At 51.5% G+C, this 12,901-nt stretch overlaps 4 protein-coding genes across 4 annotated transcripts; 1 reads left to right on the top strand and 3 right to left on the bottom strand.

Annotated features, from left to right (window-relative positions):
• Positions 1-418: 418 nt before the first annotated feature.
• Positions 419-1,954, bottom strand: FCY21 (Purine-cytosine permease FCY21; the record flags this gene model as incomplete). The annotated part of the gene is made up of 1 exon (XM_037329495.1): positions 419-1,954. The coding sequence occupies one exon, from the start codon at positions 1,952-1,954 to the stop codon at positions 419-421; it is 1,536 nt and encodes a 511-aa protein (XP_037171442.1).
• A 2,723-nt stretch (positions 1,955-4,677) lies between these two features.
• Positions 4,678-8,488, top strand: cypX-0 (Cytochrome P450 monooxygenase cypX; the record flags this gene model as incomplete). Its single annotated transcript, XM_037329494.1, has 7 exons — positions 4,678-4,743; positions 4,812-5,339; positions 5,419-6,020; positions 6,078-6,185; positions 6,864-7,988; positions 8,037-8,423; positions 8,482-8,488. 7 exons carry the CDS (start codon positions 4,678-4,680, stop codon positions 8,486-8,488), a joined length of 2,823 nt encoding a protein of 940 aa, XP_037171443.1.
• A 527-nt stretch (positions 8,489-9,015) lies between these two features.
• On the bottom strand, positions 9,016-10,509 carry HCT1 (Hydroxycinnamoyltransferase 1; the record flags this gene model as incomplete). The annotated part of the gene is made up of 1 exon (XM_037329493.1): positions 9,016-10,509. The coding sequence occupies one exon, from the start codon at positions 10,507-10,509 to the stop codon at positions 9,016-9,018; it is 1,494 nt and encodes a 497-aa protein (XP_037171553.1).
• A 655-nt stretch (positions 10,510-11,164) lies between these two features.
• CGCA056_v014250 (AB hydrolase superfamily protein) lies at positions 11,165-12,690 on the bottom strand (the record flags this gene model as incomplete). Its single annotated transcript, XM_037329492.1, has 5 exons — positions 11,165-11,259; positions 11,821-12,022; positions 12,084-12,238; positions 12,299-12,424; positions 12,477-12,690. The coding sequence occupies 5 exons, from the start codon at positions 12,688-12,690 to the stop codon at positions 11,165-11,167; spliced, it is 792 nt and encodes a 263-aa protein (XP_037171554.1).
• Positions 12,691-12,901: the final 211 nt, after the last annotated feature.

Here is a 12,901-nt window from a genome sequence, read left to right as displayed (position 1 = left end):
CCTGGGGTAGATTGTAATGATATGAGCAGTGAAAGTGATACGATAGGCATCTGTATCAACTGGCCCCTTTTCCGTGAATTCTTTGACTTTGCCTCATCATTGTTGGAGCCGCCCATCCGGAAATGCCGGAGGAGAGGTAGCTATTGGGTCGTCACTCCTGCAGCTATGGATCCGTCACGGACTTCTTCCCGAGATTTGACCCCCACGGACGTCCCCCACAGAGAAGGGTAACACCATGCCACTGGCAGACCTAGGGCGGCATGAACACTGAAGAGTGATGCTAGTTCGCATATTGAAGATCGTGACCTAATTATCTTGAATTTGGTGTGAAAGAATCATGTCCTCGAGAAGGCCAAGCTGGCAGAAAAGGGTCCTCAGGCAACAGTGTTGCCGATGTTGCTCAGTTGCCCAAAGTAATCTATCGACCGAAATACTTCAACTCCAGGTAACGAGCCGGCAAGTATGCCAAAGCAGACACCACGAGAGTCAGCTCGTTGGCAATGTCACCCCCAGATTCGCCAATCAGCCCGCCAAGAGGTCCCACAAACCAGGTCTCAACCATGCCCATGCACCAAGCGACCACCCCAACCAGGAAGGCAACGCTAGCCCCGATGCCAAGGGGTAAGCGGCTCGGGTCGTTCCAACCTTCGAGATCGTAGTTGGCAAAGTCTCCACGTCGGAAGATGGTGTGTTCCATCAGCAGGATCACGAAGTAGCTTGTGCACCAGTAACCCAACAAGCTGAGGAAATTTTGCAGGTAGGTGTTCAACTGGCTGCGGCCGCCGACGGCCAGCCCAACGACAACAGCGAAGCAGAGAAACGTCCAGAGGAATCGGGGGATTTTGGCGAGGGGGCGGGCCATCTGCTGGAAAGAGATGGCGGCGGAGTAGAGGGAGATAATGTTGGTGTTGATGCCGCTGAAGGAGAAGATGACGAGGAGGAACTTGGCGAAGCCGCGCGGGTGCAGCATGTCTCGGATCAGGAAGCCAAGGCCTTCGTTCTCGTAGGCATCTTTCCAGGCTGTCTGGTTGTTTAAGGAGCTGGCCACCACGGCTCCGGCGGTCATACCGATGGACGTCGGGATAGCAATACCGAGAGTCGTGAGGGTGAATACCTTGAGCCTGGAAACGTTGGTCGGGTATTGGACGTAGTAGTCGGAGACCATAGTGGCCCACGATGCGGAGCTTCCGTAGACCACCGCGAGAAGCGAGAGAGCACTGGCGGAGAGGTCGGCGCCTGTGACCTGGGCCGGGGTGACGTCGTCGGCATAGGGGCCGACCATGCTGAAGATGATTATGAAGATGACGAGGTAGATGAGCCATGCGTAACGCTCATAGATCAGGATGTAGCGCAGACCGAGGAAGCTGACCAGAAGAGACACCACGGCGATGATGACAACGCCAACGACCAGGGAGATGCGGCCATCGGCGACTGCAGTCAACGCCAATCCGCCGCTGATGGATGCGACAGAGGCCCAACCGAGCTGCTCCAGACCATTCAAAAATGCGATGAGCTTGTTCGGCCACCAGCCAAAGCTGTACCGGGACACCGAAATCTGACGAAGGCCCGTCGCCGCGCCGAATGTGGCACAGTACCCGGATACGGCACCGCCGAGGATGGAGCCAAAGATGAAGATGGGAATCGCCCGCTTCAGGTCAAGGCCGAACTCCCATCCAAGAAAACCTGTCGCAAAGCAGCTGATACCCATCGTACCGGACGCCCACAGAAGAGCCATGGTCAGCTCCTCATGCCACTTGACGGGGCGCTTGTCGGCCTCCGTCTTGCGATCGATGGCGTGCGACTCGACACCCAAAGCTCTGTCCATTCTGCCTTCGAAGCGGCGCAGAGTGGCCAGGATACCGGTCTCCCTCGGAGAGTCGTCGCTGCCGGCCTCCAGGGAGCCCTGGGGCGACGACGTCTTCTCGCCCATGCCTTTCTCGTCGTAGCGATCCATCGCAGCAGTGGCCGTCGTCGGGACCGAGTTTAGTCGGGCTCGGCGATGACTTGGTGTAAGTGACGCTGAACGAAAGTGTGCAGGACCCAGTCAAAGGGACACAAACTCTCTTGGCGTAGGAAGGCTGCCAAGACGGGGCATCTTATTCTAGAAATGCGGCCTGCCGGCGCGCCTTTTTTAATTTTTCACCTTTACCTATCACGGTGGGTTCCTCTTCGATGCTACCCACCTACCCGGGTGGAGGCCCTAACGTGGAAGTGATTTGCGGGCTTCCAGATTGTCGCGTGCGCACTACACGCCACCCTAGAGTGGTTCATGCCAGGGATGCCGGTTGATGTCGCGGCATCAGTGGACTTCTTCTGTTTCTGGTTTCTCGCTGTTGGTTTCTTGTTGGCTCATCTTTCTGTGAGGCTCAGGAGAGCAGTAAGACTCTGCCTCTTGGGAACCATAATGGCACGAATTCTAAATGAACATCCACTTCGAATGCCCCAAGTCACACCGAGACATGCTCAACGAAGAGGCACTATCAGCAACCCTTCAACATGAACGCGAGCTCTCGGAATACCCTTGCCATCCATCTTCAGTCGCGTTGCAGATTGCATATCCAGCCAGGCAAATCGGAGAATTTACCAACGACTGACACGGGGCGAAAGGGAGGGCTACCGTACATGGCCGTCTTTGTCCACCGATGACCGAGATCCCAACAGCTTCACCAAAGTGATTCACGGTGTGCAAAAGTGCGCTTATCTTTGAGGTGCCGCGCGGACAACGCCGGTTGTGGGGGCTTTCCGGGTCTTATCTCGGCTATCTCGGCAAGTTTGCGGGCCCAGACCACGGAACTTTTGCGGCGTGTCCTGCCAATCATATCGGGAGGCCTACTGCTCCGCTCCGTAATGCTGGAGTCTGCCGGGCTTGAGCTGTCGAATCATCGACGCAGACTGCTTGCAGAGCGGCTGCTCCCTTTCTCGAGTCGTCCCATTCTTCATGGACAATGATAACTTCTCACAGGCAGCATATCTGTTGATACCTTGAAGTTTATTGGTAAGAATTTTCTCTTTTTAAAACGCTAAAAAACTGGGTAACAAAACCAAAGGGACTTCCAACCTCTTGCTCCTAAAACACTTTCGTCTCTTAAGGTGCCTGGGTGGAGTACCCAACATCCATCTCGGCCCCGACACCGCGGCTGCTCTTGGAAAGATCTGAGTCGTCTGCTTAATTCCTTTCTCTTCCTCGTCCCGGGGTCTCAAGCCACAATCCACTGACGTGTTTGGATCTTATGTTAACCTGGGGAGCTCTGAGTCTAGGCACGGTGGCTTGTTCGTGGGGAAGATCTCTGCGGGGTAATCAACAGTGGTGGAGATACTCAACTTCCAATATCTCGGGGCAGAAGGGACCGAAACCGCGCTTGTTATGCCCCTCTGGTAGACGGTGCATGTTTTCATTCGGATGCTTGACTTGTCGTCAATCAAATTTTCTGACTTGACACATCGCTAACAGGTGGTGAGCAAAGAAGGATGCAACCCTTGAAAATCAATTCATGGACGTGAGCGTCATAAGTATAGACTACAACTGGCAGGAAGCGCTGATCGTCCAGAACGTGACTTTTCTCGTCGAATAACAGTATCATGCGATGTAATACCACATATTTCCAGTGGTCAATTCATGAACACCTACCACATTAGATTCAATTAAGAGTGGCAGCATTCTCGGCGGACACTTCAACGAACAGATCGAACTACTTCCCGTAAGCCATATGAAATACAATGTCCACTTTCGTTTGACCCTTATTATCCGTATTTTGCTTATCCCCATTGTCATTGTCACCATCATCATCGTCCTTATTGTTCTCGTCGTCGCTGTCGTCGCTGTCGTCGCTGTCGTCGCTGTCGTCGCTGTCTTCTCCGTCTCTATGTCAGTGACTACTGTAATTCTGTGATCACTATCTATCTGAAAAGTCAAAGTATTCATCAGACCAAGAGATGTTCTTGTCCCATCTTCGGTTGAACCACCGTTCAGCGACAACAAGAAATGCACACAACCCAGCTCTACTTCTATTCATGAACATTAGATTAGATCGAAGCCTCAAATTGGCCGTTCGGCGACACTAAAAAGAAAATGTCCGAATGAAACGGTGAGTACATGCCGGCGCAACACCAAGCCCAGAGTCTGCCATGGCATACCGCCGGGAGCAACTGTGCTTTGGTTCCACAAGCTGATCTATGACAGCAGGAGGATGCACAACAGCCCACTGATTGGACGAACACGGGCATTCAATATGCTGTGTTTCACGTTCTTGGTGGAATTTGGCCCAACCTGGATACAGCCGGTGGGAGGAAATAGCGGGATGCGGGCGCAACCTGCTACGAGATTGTAGCTTCGACAGGGCGCTGCCTTTGATCTGCGGGGGAAATTGACGATCAAAGGCCCAAGGCCTGGTAAGGTATGTGCAGCAATAAGTAGTACAGTCCCTGAGGGAATGCAGACGTGCATGCCGGCCTTTAAGTGACCTGGGTGTATTCGCACTTTCTTGAATTCCGACGCCGAGCTTGACCCTTCACGTTGGGGCTGACAATGGTGACATGAATGAAATGTCTCTACATGAGCTCCGTCGATATCTTATAAATATCACAGAGACTTAGATCTTTTACAAATTACTCAAACTGTTCTATATTGCATAATGCCGCTGTGGTCACCCTCATCCGCTGCTTGAATTACTGAACGACATGGATCTCGTCAGCAAACCCATTGCTGTCCTCTTGGCTAGCATTGTCATAATATCAAGCCTTCGAGTTAGTGCCATCACACCTTTCTACCAGGCGCGGCCATTGTCTGTCTAATGCTAACGTTGCTTGTATAGATCGTTCTCCGTTCCTTGCTCTCGCCGTTGAAGTACATACCCGGTCCCTGGTACTCTCACTTCACCCACTATGTCCTCAAGTACCATGTTTTCATGGGGAGAAGAATCTTCTACGTCGACGACCTACATCGTACGTACGGCGACATCGTGCGACTCAGCCCTGGCGAGGTTTCGGTGGTATCCGTCGATGGCCATCGAAAGATCTACTCCGTCAGTTCCCGATGTACCAAGCACGAGTGGTATCTGAAGTTCGGCGGACACCCCTACCCAGGCCTGTTCACCATGACAGATCATCAAGAGCATGCGCAACGCCGAAAGATGTTCGCCAGAGCCTTCAGCAAGTCTCAGCTCAGAGTCCAATGGGAAGACAACATCAGAGCGATCGCAAACAAGGCCGTGCACAGGATCGCGGGTGATCTGAAGGAGAATGGGAAGGCCGATGTGCTCAAATGGTGGACGTTCATGACATCAGATATTTCGGGAGAATTAATGTTCGGCGAGTCTTGGGACATGCTCGGAAAGGGACAGGTGAGACGTTGTCCGTCCAGATGATGGTTTGGGCATGTCACGGCTGATAAATTGAACTAACCTTTATCCGAAAAATGAGTTCATTCGGTCAGTGGCAATCTACATTCAGAGTTCTGGCTTGACGGCAGAACTGCCACTAATCAAGACTGTGGGTCGTTTGATCCCGCACCCATGGTGTCGAACGGCCTTCCGAGGATGGGATTACGTCCTCGACTACGCCTCTCGCGCTGTAGAGAACAGCAAAAAGCGAACGCAGATGGGGGAGCGAAACATCTTTGGTACGATTTTGGCTGGCGCCGAAAAGGGAGAGATCCTGACCGAGTTCGACATCAAGAACGAGGCCGGCAACTTTACGGTCGCTGCAACCGACACAACAGCTGTCACTCTATCGTATCTCATATATGCCGTCTTGTCCCGTCCGAAACTTCAAGCGGAAATTGAGGCGGAAGTATCAACTTTGCCAGACAACTTTACAGATGCGGACGTGGAGACATTGCCTTTGCTGAATGCCACGATCAGCGAGACGAATCGTCTTTTCGCTGCGGCGCAGGGCGCTTTCCCAAGAAGAGCACCCTCTGGCGGCTTGAACTTGGAAGGATACATGATCCCTGAGAACACAACCGTCAGCGCCCAAAGTTATACGATGCATAGAAAGGAGGACTTGTTCCCGAACGCGTTGGAGTAGGTGACCTGGCTATATCTTCGACCGATATTCCAATGCTAACATTATATGTCTAGATTCAATCCGGAGAGATGGTTCGCAGAGTCAAACATGTCCAGCGACGCCAAAGCCGTCGTCTCGCCGTTTGGGTCCGGATCTCGCATCTGTAGCGGCATTCACGTAGCGTACATGGAGATACGACTGGCTGCGGCTGGATTTTTCAAAGAGTGTCGTGGAGCTTATTTGTCGGAGGAAACAAGGCCTGAGTCAATGAGCTTCATGAATTATTTCGCCACATTTCCCAAATCTGGTCAATGTATTGTCAAGTCGAGAAGCACATAGTTGTTTCTTGAAGGCCAAAAAGGGGTTGGTGGGTGCCAGCTGCTGCCATCTGGAGCTGCCGGATAGTGTGCCCCAAGAATTCTATCGCGGCCGGCGAAAAAAGTCCGTTTGACCAGATTCAAGTCCTCTCCGACATCAATGAGTTGATATGGATAGCGCCTCGAAATCGAGCCGGTATCACCTTGACTCTACGATTCAATGAGATTGACATGTCAACATATATAAAGTTTCATTTGACACCGGCCTGGCTCAGTTTTCTATGCGTTATCACGTACCAACGCGTCTACGATGTCCAGCAACATCACCCAACCGCGTCGTTACATGAGCAAACGCCAGCGGCCATGTGATTTCTGTCGGGCACGAAAAACGGCATGTCGTATCGACCAGGCGCCACCGTGTCGTCTCTGTGTCTTGCATGGCCGTGAGTGCACCTTCATCGAGGCTGCAGCGCCCCGAAAGAGAATTGTACCAGCCGACGGGCCACACGCGGACCAGGTCGACGCCAATGTTGACGCACCAAGTCGAAGACAAACAGTCCCACCAAGCCCAAGTCAGGTCCTCGGTGGCTTCACTGATGGGCTGTTTCCCGAGGGTGGGCCCATGCACTTTGGCGAAGCGTGCAACTTCGACACCACGCAATCCGAATTTGAGGCCATGTTTCGTAGTCCGCGGCCGCCTGACTCTCCGGCCGTCTCTGCTCTTGAGACAGAATCACTCAACATGAGCATGGCGTCTGCGCCGAATACTGGCTATCCCGCAGGTGCAAATCCGCAGTTCATGGGTCTCAGCAGCGACATGGACCCCCTCCTGGTCCGCCACTACCGATTCGACGATATGGGCATGTATGGATTCAAAGAACTGGCCATCCATTCAGTACAGGAAAGCCCAATTCCTTGTCAGTTCCTAATTTCGCAACAGTCTCTGTTCTCTAGAAAGCGAGAGGAGGCTGGCCTCAGCAAAGGCCAGGAAGACCTTCTGAGAAAGGAATTACACAAGGTCATCCCTTTGGATGTTGGACGACGCCTAGTTCGGCTATTCTACCAGTTCATCTATCCGAAATGGCCAATATTCTCAGCATCCCACCCCTTAGACCCCGAATCAGAGCCTTTGTGTCTCGTCGCCGCGACATATGCCATCTCACTACCTTTCGCTGTCCATGACGACAAGCTCAGTGTCGATGTAGCTTACGACAGGCCTCCATATGCCGAACTCTCTCGGATTATTGAGAAGAGCATGGCGTACGAAATGCACTCACCAACGCTCGCCATCGTGCAAGCGCTACTGTTGCTAGTCCTCCGGCCTTCGCCTGACCCAATGGTCGCGGATGCAGCTTCCAGATGGGACCTACTGGGAAGGCTGGCATCTTGTGCTACTACTTTGGGTCTTCATCTTGACCCTTCAAGATGGTCCATGGCGTCATGGCAAATATCACATCGTCGTAGGCTATCTTTCATCGTCTATGCGACTGATAAGTGGTTAGCTTGCGGCCTTGGTCGGCCACCGATGATTCACGAAGACGATTGGCTTGTCACGACCTTGGGTTACGATGACTTTTCTGATTCTAGTCTCGACGCCCCTGCACAAAACCACCTGATGAATTTCTCAGCTATCACACGAACGCTTGCATTAACGTTGTCGAAGCTTTAGTAAGTGTCAAATATTTGGCAATGGGTTTCACAGCTGACATGCCCAAGCTCTACGCGAAGTGTCGGGATCTTATCTGGGGATCACGAGAGAACCCTTGACATAGCACAGCCACTACTCCACGAGTTGCGCAACATCTCCAGCGATGATAACTCAACCTGTTTCACTGAAAATGGCCTTGGTCAGCTTTATGTGCAACTGATCATCGGCCGAGCTAAGCTCAGGCCATGGCTGGCAGAGACTACGGCAACGGAGGACCACTCGCATGATCCGTCGCGATCTTTGCGAGCGATAAGAGAAGATATGAAAACATGCATCGTCGGAATGTCTGCAATCATCCGGAGTTTAAGCCCCGATACGGCCGGCGGCTTCTGGGCTCCTTGGAACCAATTCATGTTCTCCTCGGTTTGCTTCACGTTGATGACGATGGCCGTTACGTCCGCTGACTTTGAAGAAGCATCAGGCTGGATTGCTGATTTAGAGTCCACCCGAAAGCTATTAAGACTCAAAGTGGTCTCATTCCCATTTCTACGACTCGGGCTTCTGAGGATAGATGCACTTTTCTGGCGGGGTATTGAAAATGTTCTTCAACTGAAACCTCATGTTGCGGATGCATTCAAAGCTGCGGAGGCAGAACGACCCTAAACTGAGTCCTGTTTTGTTTGTCTCCTTGTAGCGTAGCCGCAATGCTACCATGTACTACTTGCTCAAGAAAATCATCGACTGCCTCGACGGCATCCAACGGCATCCCATACCCTGAACGCCGCCGCCCCGATACCACTGGGCCAAATCGGCATAGCGGAGTGATTGGCCAAATTACACGGACTTCACCTAAATTTTCATGTTACGCGGTCGAACGATATCTTAACTAGACGATTAGGCCAAACAATCCAAGAAGCGATTTAATCTCAGCCCCTGCGGGAGTTATCACATGAATGTAAACTTGGAGTCGAATTGATTATTTGATCTGCTACGACACCGACGAGAGTGAAGTCCAATAAGGGTCCCACACCTGCGAGCAAGACACGCTCAGGCTCCAGCCACATCTAGATCAAAACAACTCCTCGGTCCTTTGGCCACCGCATAGTTCAGCCACTCCTGGTCCTCGAGCAACTTCTGCATCGCGCTGTCTTCCAAACAAACCACCATCTCAACACCCTCGTCCGGGTCACCCGTATTTCTGGAAGGGAAGTAAAACACGAATCCATCGAGATCAGGCTTAGGCCAGCGAATCGCTTTTGACGTCCCGAACCCGAAATACCACGTCTGATGAGCCGACAAGCCCTGCCAACTACTGCCCACCACGTCCGGACCCAAGAATGCGTTCATGTTAAACGCGACACGTCGCTTGTCAGGGACACCGGCGACCCACTCCACCACTGATTTGTAAACATCGTCGTCGACCTCAACGTTTGCTGCACGCACCAATGCAGACAGGCGAGGAAAGGCACCGGGGGCCACAACCTCATCGAAAGTTAGCTCCGACCAGCTCAGCGTGGCGACGTTGCCAACGTAATGCTTCGAAAGCGGCGGTTTGAGACGACCGCGTCCGTTGACAGCGAACATCAGTGTAGTGGTTGTGTCTCCAGTGACTGAAGACTGACGAGCGCGGGAGACGCATCGCCAGCAGAGTGCCATGATGACATCGTAAGACGATATCCAAGTGTTTGGGTCTGTCCGAAATGCATTGGCTTTAAGTTGATTAATCTTGGACCTTGGGAAATGGAAAAGAACTTCCGAAGTGGCGGGCATTTTGAATTCGGGAGGAGGAGGCAGAGGAGCCGTATCAAGCAGTTTGACGGTCTTCAACCTTTGGTCCAGTTCCGTCCACCGTTTCACATCTGGCGCAGGGCCAGAGTGCGTGAGAAGTGCGCGGTCCATGATAGAGTGGTCAAAAGGAGCCAGAGGTAAGCCAGCGACCAACCTTTTCGTGTTTGCTGCCCAAGACTCGAGAAAGCCGTCGAGTCCTGAAACGTCGGTGGCTAGGTGATGCAGGCCAACGCCGATGACCAACCCGCCTCGAATAAAGGTAACCATAAACATTGTGACGGGGGTGTCGTCCTCATGAAAGTCTCCGTGCTGGGTGAGGTTCTGCTTCTCGGTCATGATTCTTGGCAAAAGCTTTTTGCTGTCTAACAACATGGGTGGAAATGCGTCTTTCTCGAGGGCGGCATAGGATGGTACATAATCATCATCCGGCCCATCGTGATATTGGACACTCAGTTCCACGACGTCATTGTCGGTAGTCTTGATGGTGTGCTGGCCTGTCTCGTCGTTGATCTGCAATCTGCCACCGAATTGTCTGTATTGGCCGAGTGTTTCAGCAAGGCCTACTCTCAAATCCTCAATGACTGATGGTCCATTTGCATCAGAAGGAAGGGCGTATATTGCAACAAGGGGAATGTTGATTGCAGGCTGAATGTAATCGAAGTCCGAAATAGGCCATACTTGATCTCCTGAACTGCCTTGAGGCTGACATGGGCGAACCCAGTGCGTCTGAACGTCCTTGGTAACCCTTGACATTGTAAGGCTCATGGCCAAGACAAACTGATGTATATTCCAAGTTCTGAAGGTGGTGGAGTTGAAACCGTTAGACGATGGCTTTTGTATGTCGTGAGTATAGATCAGGACAGTCTCTAGTAATTGATCCCCACTCCCCTCGCCCCTAACATCCGACCTATATAGTAAGATCCGCGATGTCTACGGTACGACCCGAGATGTTCCAAATCCAATTGAAGTCAACTTTCCGATACTAGTCATGCGTTCCGGAGGTAAATTGTGGAGTCTTGTTGCAGCAACCCCTCATGATCATCTTTGGTGCCTTCCATCTTAGTCTTACTAGTGATGATCTTGCCAAATAAGGTGGTATGATGGCTTGAAGGATATCGAACGGATTATTGAAAAACATTGCACGCCGTAGAACATTGAGGTCCACACCAGCTGAGACATGCAGGATTATTTGGTTCCGAATGTGTCTTCATGTTCGACAGCCACACAGCTAGGTATATACCTGTATTTCGCTGTGAACCACGACTCATCCTCGTCGACCAACCACATTCACGAGGATGGAAATGAATGCCGGTTGCTTCCCTTTCACATATCGCTGCTTGACGTTCAGCTCACGCCATTGGTTCCAAGCTGTTGCGCAATCATGTTCTGTCCCAAAATTCGTTCTGATTTAGTCAGAATATTCGTGGCGGACAGTGACCGTAACAATGGTGAGAATACTAGAGACCACGACAACGACGACAGCAGAGATGACGATGGCAGCTGCTGCAATAGGAATTATAGTATATAATATTGCGTTTGACTCTTTCTGACGATCAAGAGAAAGATTCATGAGGTAGACAACGTGAGTATTTCTTTTGCCGAGATGGCACAACTCTGCTTATTCAGCCCCGGTAGTGCGCTGATCTAAGCAAAGACGCGGTGTCCGTGATGAACTCAAAACTTTTGCCGAGACCTCTTTCTGGATGGTTGTAGTGTGCGAAAGCGTGAGGGACCCCTTCATACCTCTTCATCGAAACTTGATTGCCACAATCTGTGAGTAGCCTCCCGTAATACTCCCCCTCATCCCGCTCAAGATCGAACTCTGCTGTTACGATATGAGCTGGCGGTAGATCGTTAAAGTTTGGCGCCAAGATTGGCGTTAAGATCCACTCATTCAAACATCTTTCTTGTTCATCTAGCTCAATGTGTCAATAAATCGTCTTGTTCCAGGGCTGGCTTTGATCCTACCATCATCGTCTCCAAGCCAATATTTCAAGAACCATTGTTCTCTCCCCAGTGGTCCCCAAGGGAGGCTGTGAAATTGTCGAGCACTTTCATACGGACAGTTGATTTCATTGAGCCCTTTGATCCTGCGGCTGCAATATCGCATGTCGGTCGCTGGAACGATCATGAGATGCAACTTGATTGGAATGTTCTCATCTCTTGCAAAATGGGCAAGAACGGCAGACATTTGACCGCCGGCCGACAGCCCGCCAAACGAGACGCTGGTCGGGTCGATGTTTAGAACTTGAGCGTTGCTGATAGTCTGGAGGATGGAGATGTTAGCCAAGAGCTTGGGACTTTCTTATTGGTGGTCAAAGTCTTACCCATTTGACAGCATCCCAGCAGTCGTAAATCGCGGTGGGAAATTTATGTTCAGGTCCCATACGGTAGTCGACATCGATGATTTTTATGTTTGCTTTGTTACACATGTGTCGGCACCATGCAGCCTCGCTCTGAAGCCCACCAAGAACCCAACCGCCTGTAACGTCAATCACTGGTTCTCATATTTGCTGGGATTTCAAACGAGGTGCTCGCTTACCTCCGTGAAAGTTGAGATGTACGGGAAACGGTCCAGGACCTTCAGGCGAGTAGACACGAACGGTGATCTTTCCAGAGGGCCTGGTTACAGGGATCTTACAATCTTCAATATGGAATACTTCAGGTCCTACACTGTTGTTAATACGCTGAGACAAAATCTGGCGTCTAACTTGGCTAACCAGCACATGTCGGATAAGTGAAGCTGTATTTCCCCGGGCTTTTCCGATACTCTTCAATACTGACTTCATCGGCTCTCACCATGGAGCCGCCATGATCATTCCAAAGCCGAACCCACTCTGGATCTATGCCTCGGTAGTCTTGCGCCGAAATAGCAAGTCGTCCGGGGCATGCCCCATCTTTTAGCTGTTCGCAGGCTGTTCTTGACACCGTCATTTTCGAAGTATGCGCATGTGGTTGAATTCAATCAAACTGCGATATCGAGCCAAAGGTCTCATTTCATTGCGCAGTTCGTCTCATCATCTAAGCTGCAATCGCCGGACCGGACGTTTCCATGACCAACGTTTCGAATTCGGCGGCCGGCATTGTGTCTGATTGGCGGCGTTCAAATGGCCGATCTTCGTGGGCCAAGTGCGGATGAACCACC

Source organism: Colletotrichum aenigma (genome assembly GCF_013390185.1).
Source record: "Colletotrichum aenigma strain Cg56 chromosome Unknown KSG_Cg56_contig10, whole genome shotgun sequence".
NCBI classification, from domain to species: Eukaryota; Fungi; Ascomycota; class Sordariomycetes; order Glomerellales; family Glomerellaceae; genus Colletotrichum; species Colletotrichum aenigma.
Note: the sequence above shows the minus strand (reverse complement) of the source record. Positions and strands in the feature narration are given on the sequence as shown.